The 21,408-nt window shown below is 43.0% G+C and overlaps 1 protein-coding gene across 1 annotated transcript in view; it reads left to right on the forward strand.

The window, feature by feature from the left end:
- Window positions 1-21,012, forward strand: part of TRAPPC3 (trafficking protein particle complex subunit 3) — a 39,125-nt gene extending 18,113 nt beyond the window's left edge. Inside the window, exons 4-5 of the mRNA XM_068269076.1 lie at window positions 11,875-12,057; window positions 19,631-21,012. Of these exons, the coding sequence (XP_068125177.1) occupies window positions 11,875-12,057; window positions 19,631-19,750 (303 nt within the window). The 3' untranslated portion in view covers window positions 19,751-21,012. The remainder of the gene's footprint in view (window positions 1-11,874; window positions 12,058-19,630) is intronic.
- The last annotated feature ends 396 nt before the right edge of the window (window positions 21,013-21,408 follow it).

Here is a 21,408-nt window from a genome sequence, read left to right on the forward strand (position 1 = left end):
ACAGCCAGCCTATTGTTCAAAAGGAAATAAATATGGCAGCCACCATATCCCTCTCAGTTCAAGTGTACGTTAAATTTTGCATCCCTGGGCATGATACTCACGTGAGTTTGTGCACATTAGTCTGGCAAGGGTGCCTTGTCTCTCTTTTTACAAACCTAAGATAATTATGTAATTCTAGCAGGGCTGTGGAGTCGGAGCAATTTTGGGTACCTGGAGTCGAAGTTGGAGTCAGTCGGTGGTTTTATAAGCTGAGGAGTCGGATGATTTTTGTTCCAAATACGCAACTCTGGTGAGAATTAGACTAAGGAGTCTGAGTCTGAGCTGTTTTGGGTACCTGGAGTTGGAGTCGGTGATTTCATAAACTGAGGAGTCAGAGTTGAAGTCAAATGATTTTTGTACCGACTCCACATCCCTGAATTCTAGCACAATTATACTCTGGCATCTTGTTGTTAGCAAAACTTTCTTATGCAAATGCAAAGATTTACTACTACATAGTAATGATGTGTGTTAACATTTGCTGAAGTTCTTGCACTGTGCGCGGCTGACCTAAACAGAGTGTTGCCTCTTCACTGCTTCTTATAGTTTCAGTCTGTCCTTTTAGGGTTAATATTATGCAAGAAGGTTGTGCCCACCCCCCAATTAATGGTGTGGGTGTGTTTAGATTTGTATGTCTATATCAGTGTATACCAGTGTCCAGATGATTAAGCACTTGATATAGGGCAGTGGCCCGAAACTTTGTGCTTTTTTTGTTGCTGTACCACCGCTTTTTGTATTACAAAATAAAATATTGAAGATTCCACTGAGAAGGGTGGAGTCCAGATTTGGATTGGATGTGTCGGGACAGTGTTGTATGGGAGACTTGATGAACCTCCCTCCTTCATCTGTGACTCCCCGTGGATTATTCACTAGAGCCTGAGGCCTGCAGACACTTGCTTGTGTTAACAAATATGTCCAGGCCATTTTAGAAGACCTTTGGAGAATTAACAATACTTTATTTTTACATTTGCTTTGCTTTACACAATGACAGTTTGTCCATGTATGGGTAATGTTAAAAGCTTTACTGGTACTGGTTAAGGGCTCTGCCTTTGACTTGGGAGACCAGAGTTTGAATCCTGGCTAGGGTCAGTGCCCATTCAGTAAGAAGTCCTTGGGCAAGATTTCCTAACACTGAAGGGTGGCCCCTTGAGCCAGAGGCTGCAGCTCTTGAGCGCTTTGAGTCCAACAGGAGAAAAGCGCTATACAAATCTTAGGATTATTATTATCATCATCAAGCTTAAAGGAAAAGTTCAGGGAGGGGATTAAAAAAATAAAAATAAATTTCCACTTACCTGGGGCTTCCTCCAGCCCGTGGCAGGCAGGAGGTGCCCTCGCCGCCGCTCCGCAGGCTCCCGGTGGTCTCCGGTGCCCGACCTGGCCAGGCCGGCTGCCAGGTCGGGCTCTTCTGCGCTCCATTTCCTGGCACTTCTGCGTCCCACGCTGGCGCGCTGACGTCATCGGACGTCCGCCGGGCTGTACTGCGCATGCGCAGAACTACTGCGCCTGCGCAGTACAGCGCGGCGGACGTCCGATGACGTCAGCGCGCCGGCGTGGGACGCAGAAGTGCCAGGAAATGGAGCGCAGAAGAGCCCGACCTGGCAGCCGGCCTGGCCAGGTCGGGTCGGGCACCGGAGACCACCGGGAGCCTGCGGAGCGGCGGCGAGGGCACCTCCTGCCTGCCACGGGCTGGAGGAAGCCCCAGGTAAGTGGAAATTTATTTTAATTTTTTTAATCCCCTCCCTGAACCTTCCCTTTAATAGCTTAGGCATTTATGCTGGACTTTTTTTTTTTTTTTTCTTCCCATCTGAAATATTCTTTTTTTGTTCTTTCCCATCTGAAATATATTGTACATTTGAGCTTTCCTCATGTTCTGGCTTAGCTCAGTATGAATAAACATGTAGGGATGGAATAAGTTTCAACTGGACTGGAATTGAGTTCACTATGTAGTAGGGGAAAAAGTCTGACGGTCTGCAGTGTACAACTGCATATTTCCCTGAGGTTTATTCATACAGCTGTAATAAGTATGAATTTTTAAACTTGATCTCCGTTCCCATTTGTGTGCTTTAGCGACCATATACTAAAGTTTCTGAAATGCCCATTAGAAAGCAATATTGAATTAGTGAAATTTCAGAGTTCTTTGGCTGTACCTGCCGGTAATACCAGCAAAATCTGTTATTGATGAAAATGTAATTTTCTCTAATTGTCATCCGGGACAACCTGAGATCCGGTCCCGCCCAGGATCTGGGGAAACACACCAACAAGAAGTTTAAAAGCCCCCGCCCACCCTCCATCCTCAGTTCATCTGTGTTTCCGTGACGGAAACACCTAAAGGAAGCAAGCTCCCGTTTGTTATTTTTTCTTGTACTCACCAGAGGGTGAGTCTTTTTCCCAGAGGAGGCAAAGGACGGTGGCGAGGCGTACAGGAGGTAACGCTAGCCGCGGGACCTCCTCTAAGTTACATTTCAGCCAGGTATTTGGTCTCCGTGCGGAGTGTGGCCAGAATACCCTCCCTTCCTCCGTCAGACGCCGGCCCTGCAAGGTGCATCCGGTCTGACAGCCGATTCAGCCAATCCAGAGAGGCGGAAGTGACGCGGCGGAAGTAGTCACGCGGCTAGGGGAGGAGGCGGAATTCGGAGAGCCAGGAAGTTGAGTCAGCGTGTTCCTGGCGTCTCCACGAGTGCACCGCTAGCCAGAGAGGATGTCGCAACCTCAGCCGCAGCAGCAGCAGACACAGCGGGAGGCAGATGCGGCAGCCAAATCCTCTTCCCAGGTGCAGTCATCCGGGTCTGGGGTGGTAAGTCCTCCAGTGGAGGATATGTTGTGACTTTACTTATCACCTCAATATGGCATATCTCAGTGGTTGTCTTCTCATGTGTTTTTTTCCAGGCAAAGACTGAGCCCAAAGTTACTGCACCACCTAAATATAAAAGATGTGGTTTATGTAACACAAAAATTGCCCTAGAGACCCCTAGGAATATATGTCAGGCCTGCACTGACGCTATTGTGGTTTCAGAGACTTCTAATATTTTAAAGGGAGTAATGGAATCAGTAAATAAAAACATGCAGGAAACTTTGGACAAATTTAAAGAAAGTTTTGTGCCACCTGCTATAGATCCTCTTCCAGGTCCTTCCAATATTGCTCCCTCTCAACCTTCCATTATTTCCGACATTTTAGGGGTTGAGGGGGAAGAGGAAGATAGAGGGGAGGAGGAGGGGGAGGATTTATCAGAGAATATGTCACAGGAAGAAGGAGAGCAGCCCAGATCAGAGGGAGAGGAAACAGTTAAAACTCCCAGATTTTTATTTTCTCCTGATGAGTCTTCTGAATTGCTTAAAGCTGTGTATGTTACAGAGCAAATTAAGGAGGCAGTTCCTGAACTTACCCCTCAGGATCAGGTGTATTCAGGTCTGGGTCAGGCCACGGGCAGGGTATTTCCTATCCATAAAACTCTGCAGGAAATCATTACATCCCAGTGGCAAAATCCAGAGAGACCCTTGTTTATCCCAAAATCGGCAAAAAGAAAGTTCCCTTTTTCACAGTCAGAAATTGATAAATGGACTAAATGTCCTAAATTAGATGCGTCCCTATCCAAATATTCCAAGGATTCGGACTTATCCTTTGAGGATGCTGGAGTCCTTAAAGATGTGATGGATAAGAAAGTAGATTCACTTCTAAGGAAAGCATGGGAATCTGCTGCGTTTGGCTTCATCCCAGGTATTTCGGCCACCTGCATTTCCCGTAATCTTAGAATTTGGATGGACAATTTGATTGAACAAATTTCTAAGGGAGTTCCACTAAAAAATTATGCAGCCTCTCTTCCAGTAGTTCTTAAGGCGGTAGCCTTTTTAGCCGACGCAGTCACAGAACTTATTCGTGTATCAGCCCGTACGACAGCACTTATTAATTCAGCTAGGAGAGCAGTGTGGTTGAAAACCTGGGAAGGAGACCAGACATCCAAAAACAAATTATGTGCCATTCCATTCGAAGGTAATCTTCTTTTTGGCACAGGTTTAGAGGAAGTACTTTCCCGGTCAGCCGAAAAGGGGAAACAATTCCCAAATAAGAAGAAAAGCTTTAAGGGTAAAAGGCCTTTTGTCCCTAAGAGACAGGAGCCAGAGCTAACCAAAAACAGGAATGTGCAGAGGAAATGGTCCTTTCCGAAGGGGAGAGGTAGAGGGGGATTCACTCTCGGGAAGACTGATCCCCCCAAACCAGGTAAATGACTCTCTTCCAGTAGGGGGCAGACTTCTTTATTTTCGGTTAGAATGGGAGAAATTGAATCCCAATCCGTTTGTTTTTCAGATTATAAGTCAGGGTTATCGCCTGCAGTTTTCTGTCAAGCCCCCTCAGAGGAGATTTGTGAATCCAATTCCGAAAGATCTGGCGAAAGCCAGGGGTTTGGAATTGGAAATTCAGAGACTTCTAGAGAAAAGAGTGATTATTCATGTGCCCCAGGAAGAAGTATTCCAGGGATACTACTCCCACGTATTTCTGGTAAAGAAAGCCAACGGGGAGTTCAGGTTTATTTTAAACCTAAAGACTCTCAATCCGTTTCTGACGTACAAGAAATTCAGGATGGAGAGTATATATTCAGTAAGGTCCCTATTGCAAGGCAAGGAATTTTTTGTCTCAATAGACCTTCAAGACGCCTACCTGCACATTCCGATTTTTGCGGCACATCAAAAATTCTTGAGATTCGCAATCAGAGCTCCCTCCCACATTCGTCATTTTCAATTTCAGGCTCTTCCATTTGGAATAGCGTCAGCTCCGCGAGTATTTACCAAGGTGCTAGCAGAGGTGATGAAGGGATTAAGACTTCAGGGAATTTCGATTGTCCCTTACCTGGACGATCTTTTGATATTTGCGGAGACAGAGGATCTAGTCAAATCCCACAGGGATATTGTGATCCACACACTGGGTCAGGTGGGCTGGATTGTGAATTACGCCAAGTCGTCTCTAAATCCGACCCAGGAAATTACTTTTCTAGGCTACAGAATAAACTCTTTAGAGAAGAAGATCTTCTGGCCGACAGAAAAAATTGTAAAAATACAGTCAGAGATAAACATTTTGATCAGCCAAGAGACTTCGTCTCTCAGGCAGATTATGAGAGTGTTGGGTCTATTTTCAACAGCAATCCCGGCAGTCACTTGGGCCCAATCGCACGGGAGAGAACTTCAGTCTCTCCTTCTTTCAAATTGGGACAGATGCAGGGAGTCCTTGGATCTACGAATTTTGATCCCAGACTCAGTCAAAATCGACTTAAGATGGTGGCTGAGCCGACAGAACTTGGAGAGGGGGAGATTCTGGAGGCAAAACGATCCAGTAAACATTTTTACGGACGCAAGTTCTTGGGGCTGGGGAGCAACGGCATTGGGCAATCATGCCTAAGGAAGTTGGTCCCAGGCTATCAGCAGGAAGTCATCCAACTTCAGAGAGCTTCTGGCAGTTCAGAGAGCTCTTCTATTTTTTCAGTCCCTAATAGAAGGGAATCACGTTCAGATCTTTTCCGACAATATCACGACGGTGGCGTATCTCTCAAAGCAGGGGGGTACGAGATCAAGCGAGCTCATGTCTCTCTGCGCGGAGATTCTCGTATGGATAGAACCTCGGGTTCTATCACTGTCGGCAGTCCACATAAGGGGAATCCTCAATGTGGAAGCGGACTTCTTGAGTCGTCAGGAGGTGAATCAATCAGAATGGGAACTTCATCCAGAAGTTTTTCAACTGATAACAGAAAGATTCGGGATCCCGGAGATAGACCTCTTCGCATCCCCAAAGAACGCAAAAGTAGCGAATTTCTTCTCGCTACACAGATGCCAGAAGTCTCTGGGGTTGGATGCACTCAGTCTCCCATGGAAGTTCAAGCTTTGCTATGCTTTCCCTCCAATTCCACTGCTTCCTCAGGTACTGGGAAAGCTTCAAAAAGAAAAAGTGAAATTGATTCTAATAGCTCCCCAATGGCCAAAAAGACCATGGTATGCAACAATGTTGAAGATGTCAGTGGAACCTCAATTTCCTCTGCCACTTCGTCCAGATCTTTTGATTCAGGGGCCGCTCTCGCACCCCAAGCCACAATTATTCAATCTGGCAGCCTGGATCCTGAAAGGGTAATTCTTAGGCAAAAAGGTCTTTCAGAGAAAGTGATCGAGACATTGATGAAATGCAGAAAACCGATAACCCAGAAGATTTACCGTAAGGTTTGGAAAGTTTATTTATCATGGTGTGATGCTCATAACAAGAACTATACGCTATCGAGCTCAGTTCTGGATTTCCTCCAGGACGGGTTTGACATGAAGCTGGCACCGAGTACTCTCAAGGTACAGTGTTCAGCTCTATCCATTCTGCTAGACAGGCATTTAGCTCAGGAAGAATTGTTCAGAAATTTCTTTAAAGCTTTACAGAGATCAACTCCGGTGAAGCAAAAGATTTTTCCACAATGGGATTTATCTCTAGTCCTGAATAGTCTTATGAAAAGCCCTTTTGAGCCCCTTGAGGATATTGATATTAAACTTTTGACGCTTAAAATAACCTTTCTCATTGCAATCACATCAGCTAGGCGCTTAGGTGACTTACAAGCTCTTTCCATTAAGGATCCTTTCCTAATTATCTGTCCTGACAGTATTAGACTCAGGTTAGACCCGGCCTATCTGCCAAAAATGTCTTCAGAGTTCCATAGGTCTCAAGAAATTGTCCTTCCCTCTTTTTGTGCTAAACCTGCGGGGTCCAGAGAGGAGGGGTTCCATTGTTTAGACGTCAGACGTTCTTTACTAACCTATCTTGCCAGATCAAGAGAATTTAGGAAGTCTAGCAACCTGTTAGTTTTATTTGCAGGGAAGAATAGGGGCCAGCAGGCATCCAGACAAACCATCGCAAGATGGATTAGACAGATGATAGCTTTGGCCTATGAGGGTAGTGATTGTCCCTTACCTCCTAACATTAAAGCCCACTCAACTCGATCTTTATCCACATCATGGGCAGAAAGGGCAGGAGCTACCATTCAACAGATTTGTCAAGCGGCGACTTGGTCGAGTGCATCTACTTTCATCAAACACTACAGAGTGGATGTGTTATCTCAGCAGGATCAGTCGTTTGGCAGAAAGGTGCTCCAGGCAGTGGTCCCTCCCTAGGTGAGATGTTTGTCTTGTTAAGACTTCTTGCCTATCTCTCAGGTTGTCCCGGATGACAATTAGAGAAAGACTCCTATTAGACCTACCGGTAATGGAGTTTCTGATTGTCATCCGGGACAAACATCTATAACCCTTCCCTTCTCCTGTCTCGCACCTTTCTCTGTTAATTTCAGGAGCACAGGGTATTATCCTAATAGTCACCTTTAGGTGTCTAGTTTTTTTCCTTCATCTTGGTGTTTCTAGTCTATGTTTTTCTTTCAGACGCACTGAGGATGGAGGGTGGGCGGGGGCTTTTAAACTTCTTGTTGGTGTGTTTCCCCAGATCCTGGGCGGGACCGGATCTCAGGTTGTCCCGGATGACAATCAGAAACTCCATTACCGGTAGGTCTAATAGGAGTCTTTTCTTACCGCAGAACCTTCTACGTTTTTCATATAATTAGTTTGCTGGAGAGAAATAGGATAACCGACACACGCAGTTTGCTTTCTACTGGAAATGTTTTAATGGTAGGAAATCTACATTATAAGAGTATGGTCTGGACAAGTCACACAGTGAAGATGCACATCACTTTACAACTTTTAGCTCTGTCTGCTACCCACATCTGCTGTCTCTTTATTCCGAGGGTCTCAAACCTGTCCGCAGGTAAGACAAAAAGAAACAGGTGCACATTCAGTGTACAGTTTAGAAATGGAGCTGTCATCAGGTCTTTGCAAACAGTGCACATTTGCAGAACAAAATAACCGTAAGAACATCAAACTTCACGATTATGCGGCCAGGAAAAAATGAATAATAAAGCAATTAAAACCCTTAACTGTTCCACAAATTGGATGATACTATCACTTTCATTTTTAAATGCTTTCATGGGGGATCCCTGGTTCTGAGGGGGGAAAAAGTGCTGTAATCAAATAGTGTGAAGCTAGAAAACCATAATGGTGTATAAGACTAGACAAGACACAGAACATCTATATATATATATATATATATATATATATATATATATATATATATATATATATTTATATTTATATTATATTATATTATTATTTATATATATATATATATATATATATATATATATATATATATATATATATATATATATATATATATCTCACTTCTCTCCTGGCGGACTCAAAGCGCTAGAGCTGCAGTCACTAGGGGTGTGCTCTATAGGCAGTAGCAGTGCTAGGGAGTCTTGCCTGAGGGCTTCTCACTGAATAGGTTCTAGATTACTGAACAGGAAGAGCTGAGATTCAAACCCTGGTCTCCTGTGTCAGAGGCAGAGCCCTTAACCAGTACACTATCCACTCTAAATATTAGCATAATATATAACAAGGTGCCAAAACAGTGCATAGTAATTGGGGAGCTCACTTACCTTGCCTAAAGTCAAAGTGTACGTGATGGGCATAGTAAAATGTATTAATTCTATATTTGATCAGTGCGCTCCTCAATAGATATTCTAAATATTGATAAATCTTAATAAATCTCTGTCTGGTCGGATCGCTATTTTTCAATTGTGTGTGTCACACTACGTACAAAATTTCTATTCTATGGAAACAGCGCTCAACAACCCACATATTAATACACAAGATTCCACATTTAAAAAGTCCACAATGCCCTCAATAGGTGTGATCCACAGGTATCCAGTTAATAGTCCAAGCAATAATTCTTCATATACAGTTCATAGCAGTAATGATATATTCTCACCGGAACAATAGGCCAACCACTAACGATTAGCAATCACGTTTTTGGACCATGCCAGCACACGAACTCCTCCACTGATCAATCAATGTACAGAGGCGCCAGTAGGATAAAAGATACTAAAAGGCTTAAAAATATCTAGGTGGTGGTGGTGGACCGACCAACCCAAAACAGACACGATGCTGTCAGTTCAAGTCAATGAAAATTTATTCAAATACTCCAAAAAAAACACTGCGACGCGTTTCACGGGCATAAAGACCCGCTTCCTCAGGCATTAAACGATAGGAGTATCACACTAAAAAATGACAGAGACATAAGCCATATCAGGAAACTGTGAACATGTATATTAATACATTCATAAACGCAGATCTATATATGTATTAGGGGGGGGGGGGGGAAAGAAAGGTGAACGGTAATGAGAGGGGGAATTTCCCAAATGCATAATAAGTTGTGCTGTGTATGGGAAGTGGAGGGGAGGGGAAGAGACATCACGGAGGTTGGAGTAATTACTGGGATGTGGTGGGGGGCTATTGCTAGAATGAGGGTATGTGGAGTATACAAGGAGGAGGCAATGAACATTGTAGCGTTTTAAAATGTGTGGCTGTGGGGAAGGAGGGAAGTATAGGATTATAAGAATAGTTAGGCATGCAATCATCAATGCATGCCTAACTATTCTTATAATCCTATACTTCCCTCCTTCCCCACAGCCACACATTTTAAAACGCTACAATGTTCATTGCCTCCTCCTTGTATACTCCACATACCCTCATTCTAGCAATAGCCCCCCACCACATCCCAGTAATTACTCCAACCTCCGTGATGTCTCTTCCCCTCCCCTCCACTTCCCATACACAGCACAACTTATTATGCATTTGGGAAATTCCCCCTCTCATTACCGTTCACCTTTCTTTCCCCCCCCCCCCCCCCCCCCCCCTAACACATATATAGATCTGCGTTTATGAATGTATTAATATACATGTTCACAGTTTCCTGATATGGCTTATGTCTCTGTCATTTTTTAGTGTGATACTCCTATCGTTTAATGCCTGAGGAAGCGGGTCTTTATGCCCGTGAAACGCGTCGCAGTGTTTTTTTTGGAGTATTTGAATAAATTTTCATTGACTTGAACTGACAGCATCGTGTCTGTTTTGGGTTGGTCGGTCCACCACCACCACCTAGATATTTTTAAGCCTTTTAGTATCTTTTATCCTACTGGCGCCTCTGTACATTGATTGATCCAGTGAACCACCCTGGGTGGAAGGGTGTTATACCCTCTTTTCCTTCTATCACAGAGAGCGACATTTTATTCCTGAGTGGGGACAGGTTTATACTCCCCACCTGCCTATACAGTGGTTGCCTCAGTGGTAACCCACGTTTGTAAGTATAATACTTACCTTTCATTTCCATTCATCTGGGCTAATACCTACTACACTATATTGGGCTCTCGGTTTGTCTGTTTATAATCCTCCACTGATATAGGACTCCTCAGATGTGTGTATACATGTCATATGAAAGAGAGACACAGCAATAGTGTAATACCGTTTACAGAGCATACACTATCCAGCACCACCAGTGCTCCCACTCCACTCACGGGTCACCCTAAAGTGCCTCCACCAGCTATGCACTCAAGCCTCTCACCAGATAATATGGCCGACCCTTCACAGACCAGCAGCTCTAGCTTGTTGTGATGACTTTCTCTTGTGTCAGCAAAGAAATGATCTAGGGCTCAAACAGGTGTACCATAGCGTAATTCCATTTAATAAAATATATTAAAAAGAGCAAGTGCACTTACAAACATCCAGTTAAAATGCGCATATAAAACAATCCTCGAGGTGATCCAGCGTCTGACCGGCTCCTACAGCGCCGCCCGACTAGTTTCGTCACTTGGACTCATCAGGAGCTATGGTACGCTATGGTACACCTGTTTGAGCCCTAGATCATTTCTTTGCTGACACAAGAGAAAGTCATCACAACAAGCTAGAGCTGCTGGTCTGTGAAGGGTCGGCCATATTATCTGGTGAGAGGCTTGAGTGCATAGCTGGTGGAGGCACTTTAGGGTGACCCGTGAGTGGAGTGGGAGCACTGGTGGTGCTGGATAGTGTATGCTCTGTAAACGGTATTACACTATTGCTGTGTCTCTCTTTCATATGACATGTATACACACATCTGAGGAGTCCTATATCAGTGGAGGAGTTCGTGTGCTGGCATGGTCCAAAAACGTGATTGCTAATCGTTAGTGGTTGGCCTATTGTTCCGGTGAGAATATATCATTACTGCTATGAACTGTATATGAAGAATTATTGCTTGGACTATTAACTGGATACCTGTGGATCACACCTATTGAGGGCATTGTGGACTTTTTAAATGTGGAATCTTGTGTATTAATATGTGGGTTGTTGAGCGCTGTTTCCATAGAATAGAAATAGTAAAATGTATAAAGTACATCACATCACATGTCCGGCATATAAGTTAAAATGTCTGACTTTATATGAATTCACATTTAAGACTACAAATTGTTGTTTAAATACATTTAGGCTCTCAGGATAATACTAACAATCTATTATAGAAATGCTTAAAATGGCACATTATTAGATTAGACTGTCCAAGTGTGTGTGATTACAGTACAAGCTATAAACAATGAAAAACTACAATAATTTGCGTGTGTATATACTGTGGTCCTCTACTTACAAACAGGTTCCATTCCTTGAGTGTGTAAGCTGACGTGGTTTGTATGTTGAGATGTGTTAAATATAGTATAATACGGATACATTATTTACTTTTGAAAAACAATATTGTAAAATGTAACCACAAAAACAATGTGTTTTTTTTTGTACATGAAGACCACTTTGTATGAAACATTGTAACTCTAGTCATTTGTAAATGGGGAATAACTGTAAATTATTATTTTTTTTTTTTGCAAAACTACATATAAAATGCTGTAACAAAGTAATAATCATGTACCGAATATTAAATCATATTTTTATATTTTTTTTTCTCCTGCGTTGTAATAGGTGGCATTTAAAATGTACTTGGGCATCACTCCCACTATCACAAACTGGAGCCCGGCAGGTGATGAGTTCTCGCTTATTTTGGAAAATAATCCTCTTGTAGACTTTGTTGAACTTCCAGACAATCATTCCACACTTATCTACTCTAACATGCTGTGCGGAGTCCTGCGAGGGGCTCTGGAAATGGTAAGTGCAATCTCTATTGATTTTTTTAATGATAATAATCCTAAGATTTGTATAGCGCTTTTCTCCTGTTGGACTCAAAGCGCTCAAGAGCTGCAGCCTCTGGCTCAAGGCGCCACCCTTCAGTGTTAGGAAATCTTGCCCAAGGACTTCTTACTGAATGGGCACTGACCCTAGCCAGGATTCAAACCCTAGTCTCCCAAGTCAAAGGCAGAGCCCTTAACCAGTACCAGTAAAGCTTTTAACATTACCCATACATGGACAAACTGTCATTGTGTAAAGCAAAGCAAATGTAAAAATAAAGTATTGTTAATTCTCCAAAGGTCTTCTAAAATGGCCTGGACATATTTGTTAACACAAGCAAGTGTCTGCAGGCCTCAGGCTCTAGTGAATAATCCACGGGGAGTCACAGATGAAGGAGGGAGGTTCATCAAGTCTCCCATACAATACTGTCCCGACACATCCAATCCAAATCTGGACTCCACCCTTCTCAGTGGAATCTTCAATATTTTATTTGTAATACAAAAAGCGGTGGTACAGCAACAAAAAAAGCACAAAGTTTCGGGCCACTGCCCTATATCAAGTACTTAATCATCTGGACACTGGTATACACTGATATAGACATACAAATCTAAGCACACCCACACCATTAATTGGGGGGTGGGCACAACCTTCTTGCATAATATTAACCCTAAAAGGACAGACTGAAACTATAAGAAGCATTTCAAACTAAAATCTATGTTCAGGCCATTGGGGGATTGCGTACCCAACCTGTCTATCCACCACGCCTCTCGTCGTAGCAAAGCATTTCGAAAATCTCTACCTTCATTAGGGCTGCACAGTTTTTTGCGGTTCTAAACCGAAACCGCGATTCACGTGCAACCGATTTCAGGATCGTCAGTAGCTTCGGGTTTGGGAGCCACTGATTGGCAGAAGCCGTGACTAGCAGTGAATATTTATGATTGTTAATGAGCCGGGCAGCAGGGGGAGGGGCGAGTCCAGTCCAGAGCAGCACACAGCGCCACCAATAGCTAGATAGAGATGGTTTGACGGAGGCGGTAGGCGGAGCAGTACGGAGGGTGGTACAAAGTGATTGGTGGTGCTGTGTGCTGCTCTGGACTGGACTCTCCCCTCGCTGCCCGGCTCATTAACAATCATAAATATTCACTGCTAGTCCTAGCTTCTGCCACGCCCCCCCCTTCCAACAACATGGAGGGCGCAGTGATGCATGATTATATTTTCATCAGCTGGCCCCAGGAACTGCCGGGAGGGTAAGAGGCAGAGCCAGCGTGTTAACAGCAGCTGCTGAAAGTGACGAGAGCTGGCCAGGTGGAAAGGCAGCGCTGTAAGGTTAGACTATTAGGAAGGGCTCCGAACTCTTTCCTGTCCTGGCACCCCTGAGCCCCACTTCTGTGCTCCGTACACAGATGTCTCCCTCTCTGCACACTTGCTTATAGAAGCAGAGATGGTTTTCTGTCCCTCTCCCTACACTTCCTTAATGCCGGAGCGCTGATGTTCTGTCTCGATGCTGCGGGTGACTGTCTGAAGGTAATAGATCACCCACTCCTACCCCTCATTGCCCTTCTCACATTCCTCAGCCTTCTCTCACTGTTATTTATGATACTCTGCACTTTAACTATTACCCTGCTGGAAGCTCTATGGCCAGATTAACAAGTTCTCTCGTACACAGTCTGCCTCAATTGTCATCAAAATGTTCTTTATTTATAGCAGGATCTTATACTGGGGCAACTATACTGGAGGCGCTTACCTGGCTAAACTATACTGGGGGCATTGTGAATTTAGTGCTAAAGCTCGATTTGAAGAAAATCGTGAAGAAAATCGAAATCTCAGTTTGAGAAAAAAAATCGCAATTTCATTTTTTTCCTAAAATCGTGCAGCCCTAACCTTCATGGTGCTGGACCACTTCCAGCACCTGCCACCGGAATTGACTCACGTTGTGGCCAAACTCATTGAAATGCTTTGCTAGGGGATACTCCCTCTTTTTCCCCTCTACCTCCCGCTTCTTTCTAAAGCTACATACACATACTACAACGATCGTTCGTTGTGAAAGACGAACGAACTTTTAATTGACGAAAGAATGACCTAAGTAAAGTTAGTTTTTAAAGGTAACGATCTGATCGTTAGAATGAACGTTACATCACGTAAAGCAACTATTGCGCTTGCGCATAAAAATGAAAAGTTGAAAAGTTCCATGGAGAAATAGCAAAATGCGCATGCCAAGCCTAGTACGAACGACCGTTTCCAACAATGTACTACTTTTGCAAACGATCGTCGTCAGAAAAAATCCGCCAAGCTAGATCGTTAGTTTTTAACGATCTAGCTCGTCCGTCGTTAGACTTAATGGTCATTTGCTGCTTTTTTTTTTTTAAACGATCGTCGTTTGAAATGATCGGGGAACGATCGTTTCAAATGACTATAGTTGCATGTGTGTACGCACCTTTAGGGACTCATAGTGGCGTATATTGCTTTTATGCTCATTGAGCCTCGTTTTAATGTCCCTTGAGGTCTGGCCCACATAGGAAAGACCGCACGGACATCTGATCAAATATACAACGCCGCTAGAGTCACACGTCGCATAATCTCTGATCGGTATTGGTTTGACTGACCGTGAGTTCTGTGTCTGGGGACCTTTAATGATCCCATTACAGTGCTGACAACTGAGGCACAGGTAAGTCCCCTTTCTCTGGGTACTTAAAAACATTTGGCGGGGCAGCGTAGATCTCCCTATGTCTGCTCTAACTAATTGGTCCTTGATAGACTTACCCTTACGATAAACTAATTTCGGGGGCGTGGGACAGATCTTGACAAGCTGGGAATCCGCCTCCACCAATGGCCAAAACTGCATAACTGTGTCATGCAAAATTGCGGACTCCCTGCAAAATGTAGTGATGAGATTCACATTAGTGTCACTTTCTATATCATGTACACCATCTGTTCTTAGTGCTTCTCTATCCATCTCGCCAACCTCCACTGCCAATTCCTCACATCTTTTCTCACTATACCCTCTTTTAATAAAATCTTGGGTGAGTAGCCTTGCCTGTTTCCAATAAAGTTCGTCGTTGGATGTAATCCTTTTTAAACGTATATATTGGCTCTTAGGTAGCCCATTGATCAATGGCCTCGGGTGGCAATGCCAACAAGAAGCCATTTTATCAGTATTTTTACGATACAAATCGGTTTCAAAATTGCCGTCCTTAATCTACCACTACGCAACCCCCCCCCCCCCCCTGACCGACAACCCCAGCCCCCCTCCCCCCCCCCCCCCCGAATAAATCAAGGGTATCATTCGTAACAGGGGGATCAGCTTTGGTATTACAAATAAAATATTGAAGATTTCACTGAGAAGGGTCGAGTCCAGATTTGGATTGGATGTGTCTGGACATATTTGTTGTCACCCTTACAAAAATCAGCCTATTACATTGAAGAAAAATAATTACACTTCAACACTGTGTCCAGACCCTTTGTCTAAGATAACGCTCAGGGTTAGTTCATGCTCAGTGGCCTTGCAGAATAATTCTGCATGCTAACTCACTGCCCAATCAGTTCTATGGGGCTGTTCACAGTACTGTGTTGTAACTGCTCGCGTTATTCTAACTCGCCGCAAGCAGGCTTTGAATTAAAGTCTCTGTCCAGTCTCCATTGCAGTTCACAACTTAAATTGCAACTTACTACTATGAATCCAGCCTTAAAGTGTACCCTAAAAAAGTGAGATACTTGCTTGATAGAGTGAAGCTTCTGGATAGGCTTACTACGTTTTCTGGCCAGTTTGATCACTTTGATTAAATTAGCCATACACCTATTGCAACCCAACATATACGATCAATTAATGTAGGCAGTTTATCAGTTGAAGGTGATTAGACATTTTGGAAAATCTCCATGAAAGTAGGAGGGAGCAGAGAAGTGAGGTATCTATGGCCATAGTGCTGCACTGCATGGAGCTGTACAAGGCTAACACGAAGAAAATCTGAAGCGAAAATAAACTTGGGAGATATTGAATTGTATGTGTAGTACAGATAGCAAATAGGACATTAATAGCAAAGAATAGAATCTCAATTTTTTTTTCCAGTGCAGGAAGAGTTGGGGCCCTTTTCCACTACAGCGTTTGCGATTGCCTAATCGCAAAACCGCAAACCGCTAGTGATTTTAAAATCGCTACGGTTTGCTTTTTAACATAGTAATCGCGGTAGGTAATTTCCACTACCGCGATTCCTTTTTTACTTAATCGCGATCGGGCCACGGAACGATTTTTGCCGCGATTTTGCCATTCAGTGCATAGCATAGCAAAATCGCGATCGCAAACGTCGGGGAAATTGCCGGGAATTTTTTTTCCTTTTGCTGAATCACAATCGCTAGCGGTGAGCGCGAACGCTAGCGGTTGCTAGTGGTAAAGGGCCCTAAAACTACTTGAGTTATCATCTATGCAAAAGAGCTTCTCTGAGCTAGTCTACTTACAGTGGTTTGCAAAAGTATTCGGGCCCCCTTGAAGTTTTCAACATTTTGTCATATTACTGCCACAAAAATGAATAAATTTTATTGGAAATCCACGTGAAAGACCAATACAAAGTGGTGTACACGTGAGAAGTGGAATGAAAATCATACATGATTCCAAACATTAAAAAAAAAACCTTCAAAGTGGGGTGTGTGTAATTATTCAACCCCCTGAGTCAATACTTTGTAGAACCACCTTTTGCTGCAAATACAGCTGCCAGTCTTTTAGGGTATGTCTCTACCTGATTTGCACATCTAGAGACTGAAATCCTTGCCCATTCTTCTTTGCAAAACAGCTCTAGCTCAGTCAGATTAGATGGACAGCGTTTGTGAACAGCAGTTTTCAGATCTTGCCACAGATTTTAGATTTAATTTAGATCTGGACTTTGACTGGGCCATTCTAACAAATGAATATGCTTTGTTTTAAACCATTCCATTGTTGCCCTGGCTTTATGTTTAGGGTCATTGTCCTGCTGGAAGGTGAACCTCCGCCCCAGTCTCAAGTCTTTTGGAGACTCCAAGAGCTTTTCTTCCAAGATTGCCCTGTATTTGGCTCCATCCATCTTCCCATCAGCTCTGACCAGCTTCCCTGTCCCTGCTGAAGAGAAGCACCCCCAGATCATGATGCTGCCACCACCATATTTGACAGTGGGGATGGTGTGTTCAGAGTGATGTGCAGTGTTAGTTTTCCGCCACACATAACGTTTTGCATTTTGGCCCAAAAGTTCAATTTTGGTCTTATCTGACCAGAGCACCTTCTTCCACATGTTTGCTGTGTCCCCCACATGACTTGTGGCAAACTGCAAACGGGACTTCTTATGCTTTTCTGTTAACAATGGCTTTCTTCTTGCCACTCTTCCATAAAGGCCAACTTTGTGCAGTGCATGACTAATAGTTGTCCTATGGACAGATTCCCCCACCTGAGCTGTAGATCTCTGCAGCTTGTCCAGAGTCACCATGGGCCTCTTGACTGCATTTCTGATCAGCGCTATCCTTGTTCGGCCTTTGAGTTTAAGTGGACGGCCTTGTCTTGGTAAGTTTACAGTTGTGCCACATTCCTTTCATTTCTGAATGATCGCTTGAACAGTGCTCCGTGGTATGTTCAAGGCTTTGGAAATCTTTTTGTAGCCTAAGCCTGCTTTCAATTTCTCAATAACTTTATCCCTGATCTGCGTGGTATGTTCTTTGGACTTCATGGTGTTGTTGCTCCCAATATTCTCTTAGACAACCTCTGAGGCCGTCACAGAGCAGCTGTATTTGTACTGACATTAGATTACTCACAGGTGCACTCTATCTAGTCATTAGCACTCATCAGGCAATGTCTATGGGCAACTGACTGCACTCAGACCAAAGCGGGCTGAATAATTACGCACACCCCACTTTACAGTTATTTATTTGTAAAAAAATGTTTGGAATCCTGTATGGTTTCCGTTCCACTTCTCATGTGTACACCAATTTGTATTGGTCTTTCATGTGGAATTCCAATAAAATTGATTCATCTTTGTGGCAGTAATGTGACAAAATGTGGAAAACTTCAAGGGGGCCGAATACTTTTGCAAGCCTCTGTACTTGGTCCAACTCGGTCCTATTTTCTGAAGAGCTTAAAGAGAGCCCGAGGTGAGCTCAGAGATTAAACTAAAACGTTACCGGATCCGGGGGGCTGAGCGGATCAGGTAGCCGCAAAAAACGCCGCAAGGGCCCACTTTCACTTTCGTGACCTCTGGGTCACAATGCTGGAATGAGCGACTACGTCTCTCATTCATAGCGTGCGGGGAGCGGCAAGGGACGTGGCCAGGGAGAGAGAGCTGCCCAATGGCCGCTCTGGAAACCCTGCAGGAACGCCTGGTGGGCGTTTTAAACAGGGAATCCCTCTCCACCATGTTTTATCTCAGAGATGGCGACAAATATTGTCACTAATTGTGGGGGCAGAGAGCAGCGGTGTGGGGAACAGAGGCAGAGAACAAGCCTCTGTGTCCCATCTGCTCTCCCCCCACCCCCAAAACCACCTTGGGTTCTCTTTACTTAGCCAAGGAACAGTGAGAGACAGCTTTAGATAAGATTTTACTGGAGGAAAGTTCCAAGTGTAATTAGCTCTGCTTTGTTTTAAAGCTTAAAATACACTGTGTGGATGCTAAGATTCAACTGTGACAGTATTATGCAATGTTATAAATAAAGCTGTACTGTATAACTGATAATGAGACTTTCTTTGCTAATGTTATATTTATTATCTGTACTACACATACAATTATTTCATAAGTTTATGTTTGCTTAAGATTTGCTTTAATGAGCACACTTTAAGTGAAAATCTGTTTTAAAATCCAATAGTATGGTGCAGTCTTTTTGGATTAATTTACCTTTTTACGCTCCTGGTTTTCTCTAGCATTGTTCTGGTTCTCCACTCTTCTCTTTTCCTTTTGCCTTGGCCAGAAGTCCTTCATTGTTCAGCTGCACTCCCGCAGTCCAGACATGGCCATGAGCTGGCACACTTTACTGAGCATTTGCGAGTTGACAAACCACACATGTCCAGTAAAAGTAACTGTGTGCCCACCTTCTTTCCTCCATTCATGAGTGGTTCCTTTTACTTGGGCATGCGTGGTTCTTGAACGTACCCATTCTCAGGAAAACTTTGCTTGTTTATGGCCACTACTTTGCTGTAGGAGCGCAGAGACTGAGGGAGTTCTAGAAGAATTGTACAACCGGCACGATGCTGCAGCAAACAGAGTGGTAAAGTAAGATAATCTAAAGAGGATACCACCATGCTATTATTTTTTATCACACAGGTGATACATAGTTGTCTAGCAACTGTGTCTCAGGCAAAAAAGATACAGTTTCTGAATTTCTGTCACTACAAAGTCAGCAGGTGGTTGTTGATGATATAAGCAAGTGTGGGGACTGTAATGCAATTAATAGCGAATGTTGTAGCAATTTGTAACAAGTCTCAGCAGCATTTTCACTCCTGTCACCTGACTCCCCTCAACTGTCTGTACCTTTTTTCTCTTTCTGTGTTTGCTTTAATTAGTTGATAATTTTCCATTGTCTTGTGCTAAATTTATGAATTGTCTTGCAGGTACAAATGGCTGTTGATGTAAAATTTGTTCAGGACACATTGAAAGGTGACAGCGTTACAGAAATCAGAATGAAATTTATCCGAAGGATTGAGGATAACTTGCCAGCGGGAGAAGAGTAACAGGAGGCGCAATGGCTGCATTCATTCATTTTATTTTTGTTTTCTAATGAAAAGCATCATTTGTAGCCCATTTTCTGTAGATGTTTCTTCTTTAGGTTTGAGTTTAATACAAAAGTCTTAGATCAACTAACTGTTCATGATCCTTTATATATACATATAATTTTTTTTATATCTCATTGTGACATTTTCTGTTACCCTACTGAAGGACACATAAGGAGAAAGTCTGGGATTATGTCATTCCCCTGCAATTTGCATAGTCATGTTTTGCAATTTATACACTTTCCATGGCAAATCGTTCATCTAACGGTAACCTAGAATTGTACATGTGATTATCCAATTATTTAGGCAGCCATTCCAGATTTTCTTGAACTACGATGAGCCAGCTCCACTCCCAAATGCCTGCTATTATGCCATTGGGATAACTAAAAGGAACAAAGAAGTTTGAAGAGTGAGATCGGCGAGTTTTCTAGATGTCATACACTCCGATGCAAGACTGAGCCTGTGGCCCTATTGTGTCTGTGTAGCGCAGGATCCATCTTAAGGTTTATAACTGGGAAGCGCTGACCTATTAAGTTATTATAATACATTGGCTTTCCACTATTAAACAGCAGCATGGCACATTCTTGGGGTAACAATTATTCTTTTCATGATGGACATCTTCAGAAAACTATTATCAGCCACGTAAAACATTAGTCTGGCGTCAGGCTGGGATATACAGGTGAAACTCAAAAGTAGAAAACCATGTAAAAGTTAATTTATGTCAGTAATTCTGAACCAGACTGAGAGACCATTTAAAGGATCAGGAACCCTTTGCAGGTGTTTTGGATTGATTAGCTGAATTTCCTTTGACACTTTGAACCTAGAATATTGAACCTATTCACAATATTGTAATTTTTGAGATTTTTATTTTGGGGTTTTCATTAGCTGTAAGCCATAAACATAAAAAATATAACAAAAGCTTGAAATATCTCGCTTTGCATCTATGGAATCTATTTCATATACAGTATTAGTTTCACTTTTTAAGCTGGACTACTGACATAAATGAACATTTGCACAATATTGTAATTTTTTTTGAGTTTTACCAGTAGAGTGGATTTTCAGAATAGGAGCTGGTGAGGAGAACCTCATTGTTCTGCTGCTGAATTATATGAAGATTGCATTCTCACTGTGTTGGTCTTTTGTTGTTATCAGTTTACATAATAAATTGTGTATTATATTTGGAATAAATAAATTTAAGACTGAATTTGTAATCAGTCACCATATTTTGCAGTGTCTTAAACTTTTTTTTTTTCGCTTATCAGCTGTTTTATGTTTATATAGATTCTGTAACTGAATCTTAAGAGTCTAGTTTGAGAAAGCCTAGGATAAACCAGCACAGCTAAATATTTTGTAACTGTCCGGCCACATTCACAGTGGTGTGGTGTAACGTTCGCTTTGTAACGTGTCTTAGTGCACTGCAATGCACCACAGTGCGGCGGGACCGTTGCGGCATAGCAACTAACTATAAAAAGCTTGCGTTAAGTGTAGCTGTGAAGCATTGATTGACTGTGACTTTGTGCTTCATTGTACCTGACACAATGCATGGGAAACGTGGAGTGTGCTTTCCTGATCCGTTGTGTTCCTGTAGTCAGAGGGAATGCAACGCCCACTCTGAGCAT

Source organism: Hyperolius riggenbachi, chromosome 2, assembly GCF_040937935.1.
Source record: "Hyperolius riggenbachi isolate aHypRig1 chromosome 2, aHypRig1.pri, whole genome shotgun sequence".
Classification (NCBI taxonomy): domain Eukaryota; kingdom Metazoa; phylum Chordata; class Amphibia; order Anura; family Hyperoliidae; genus Hyperolius; species Hyperolius riggenbachi.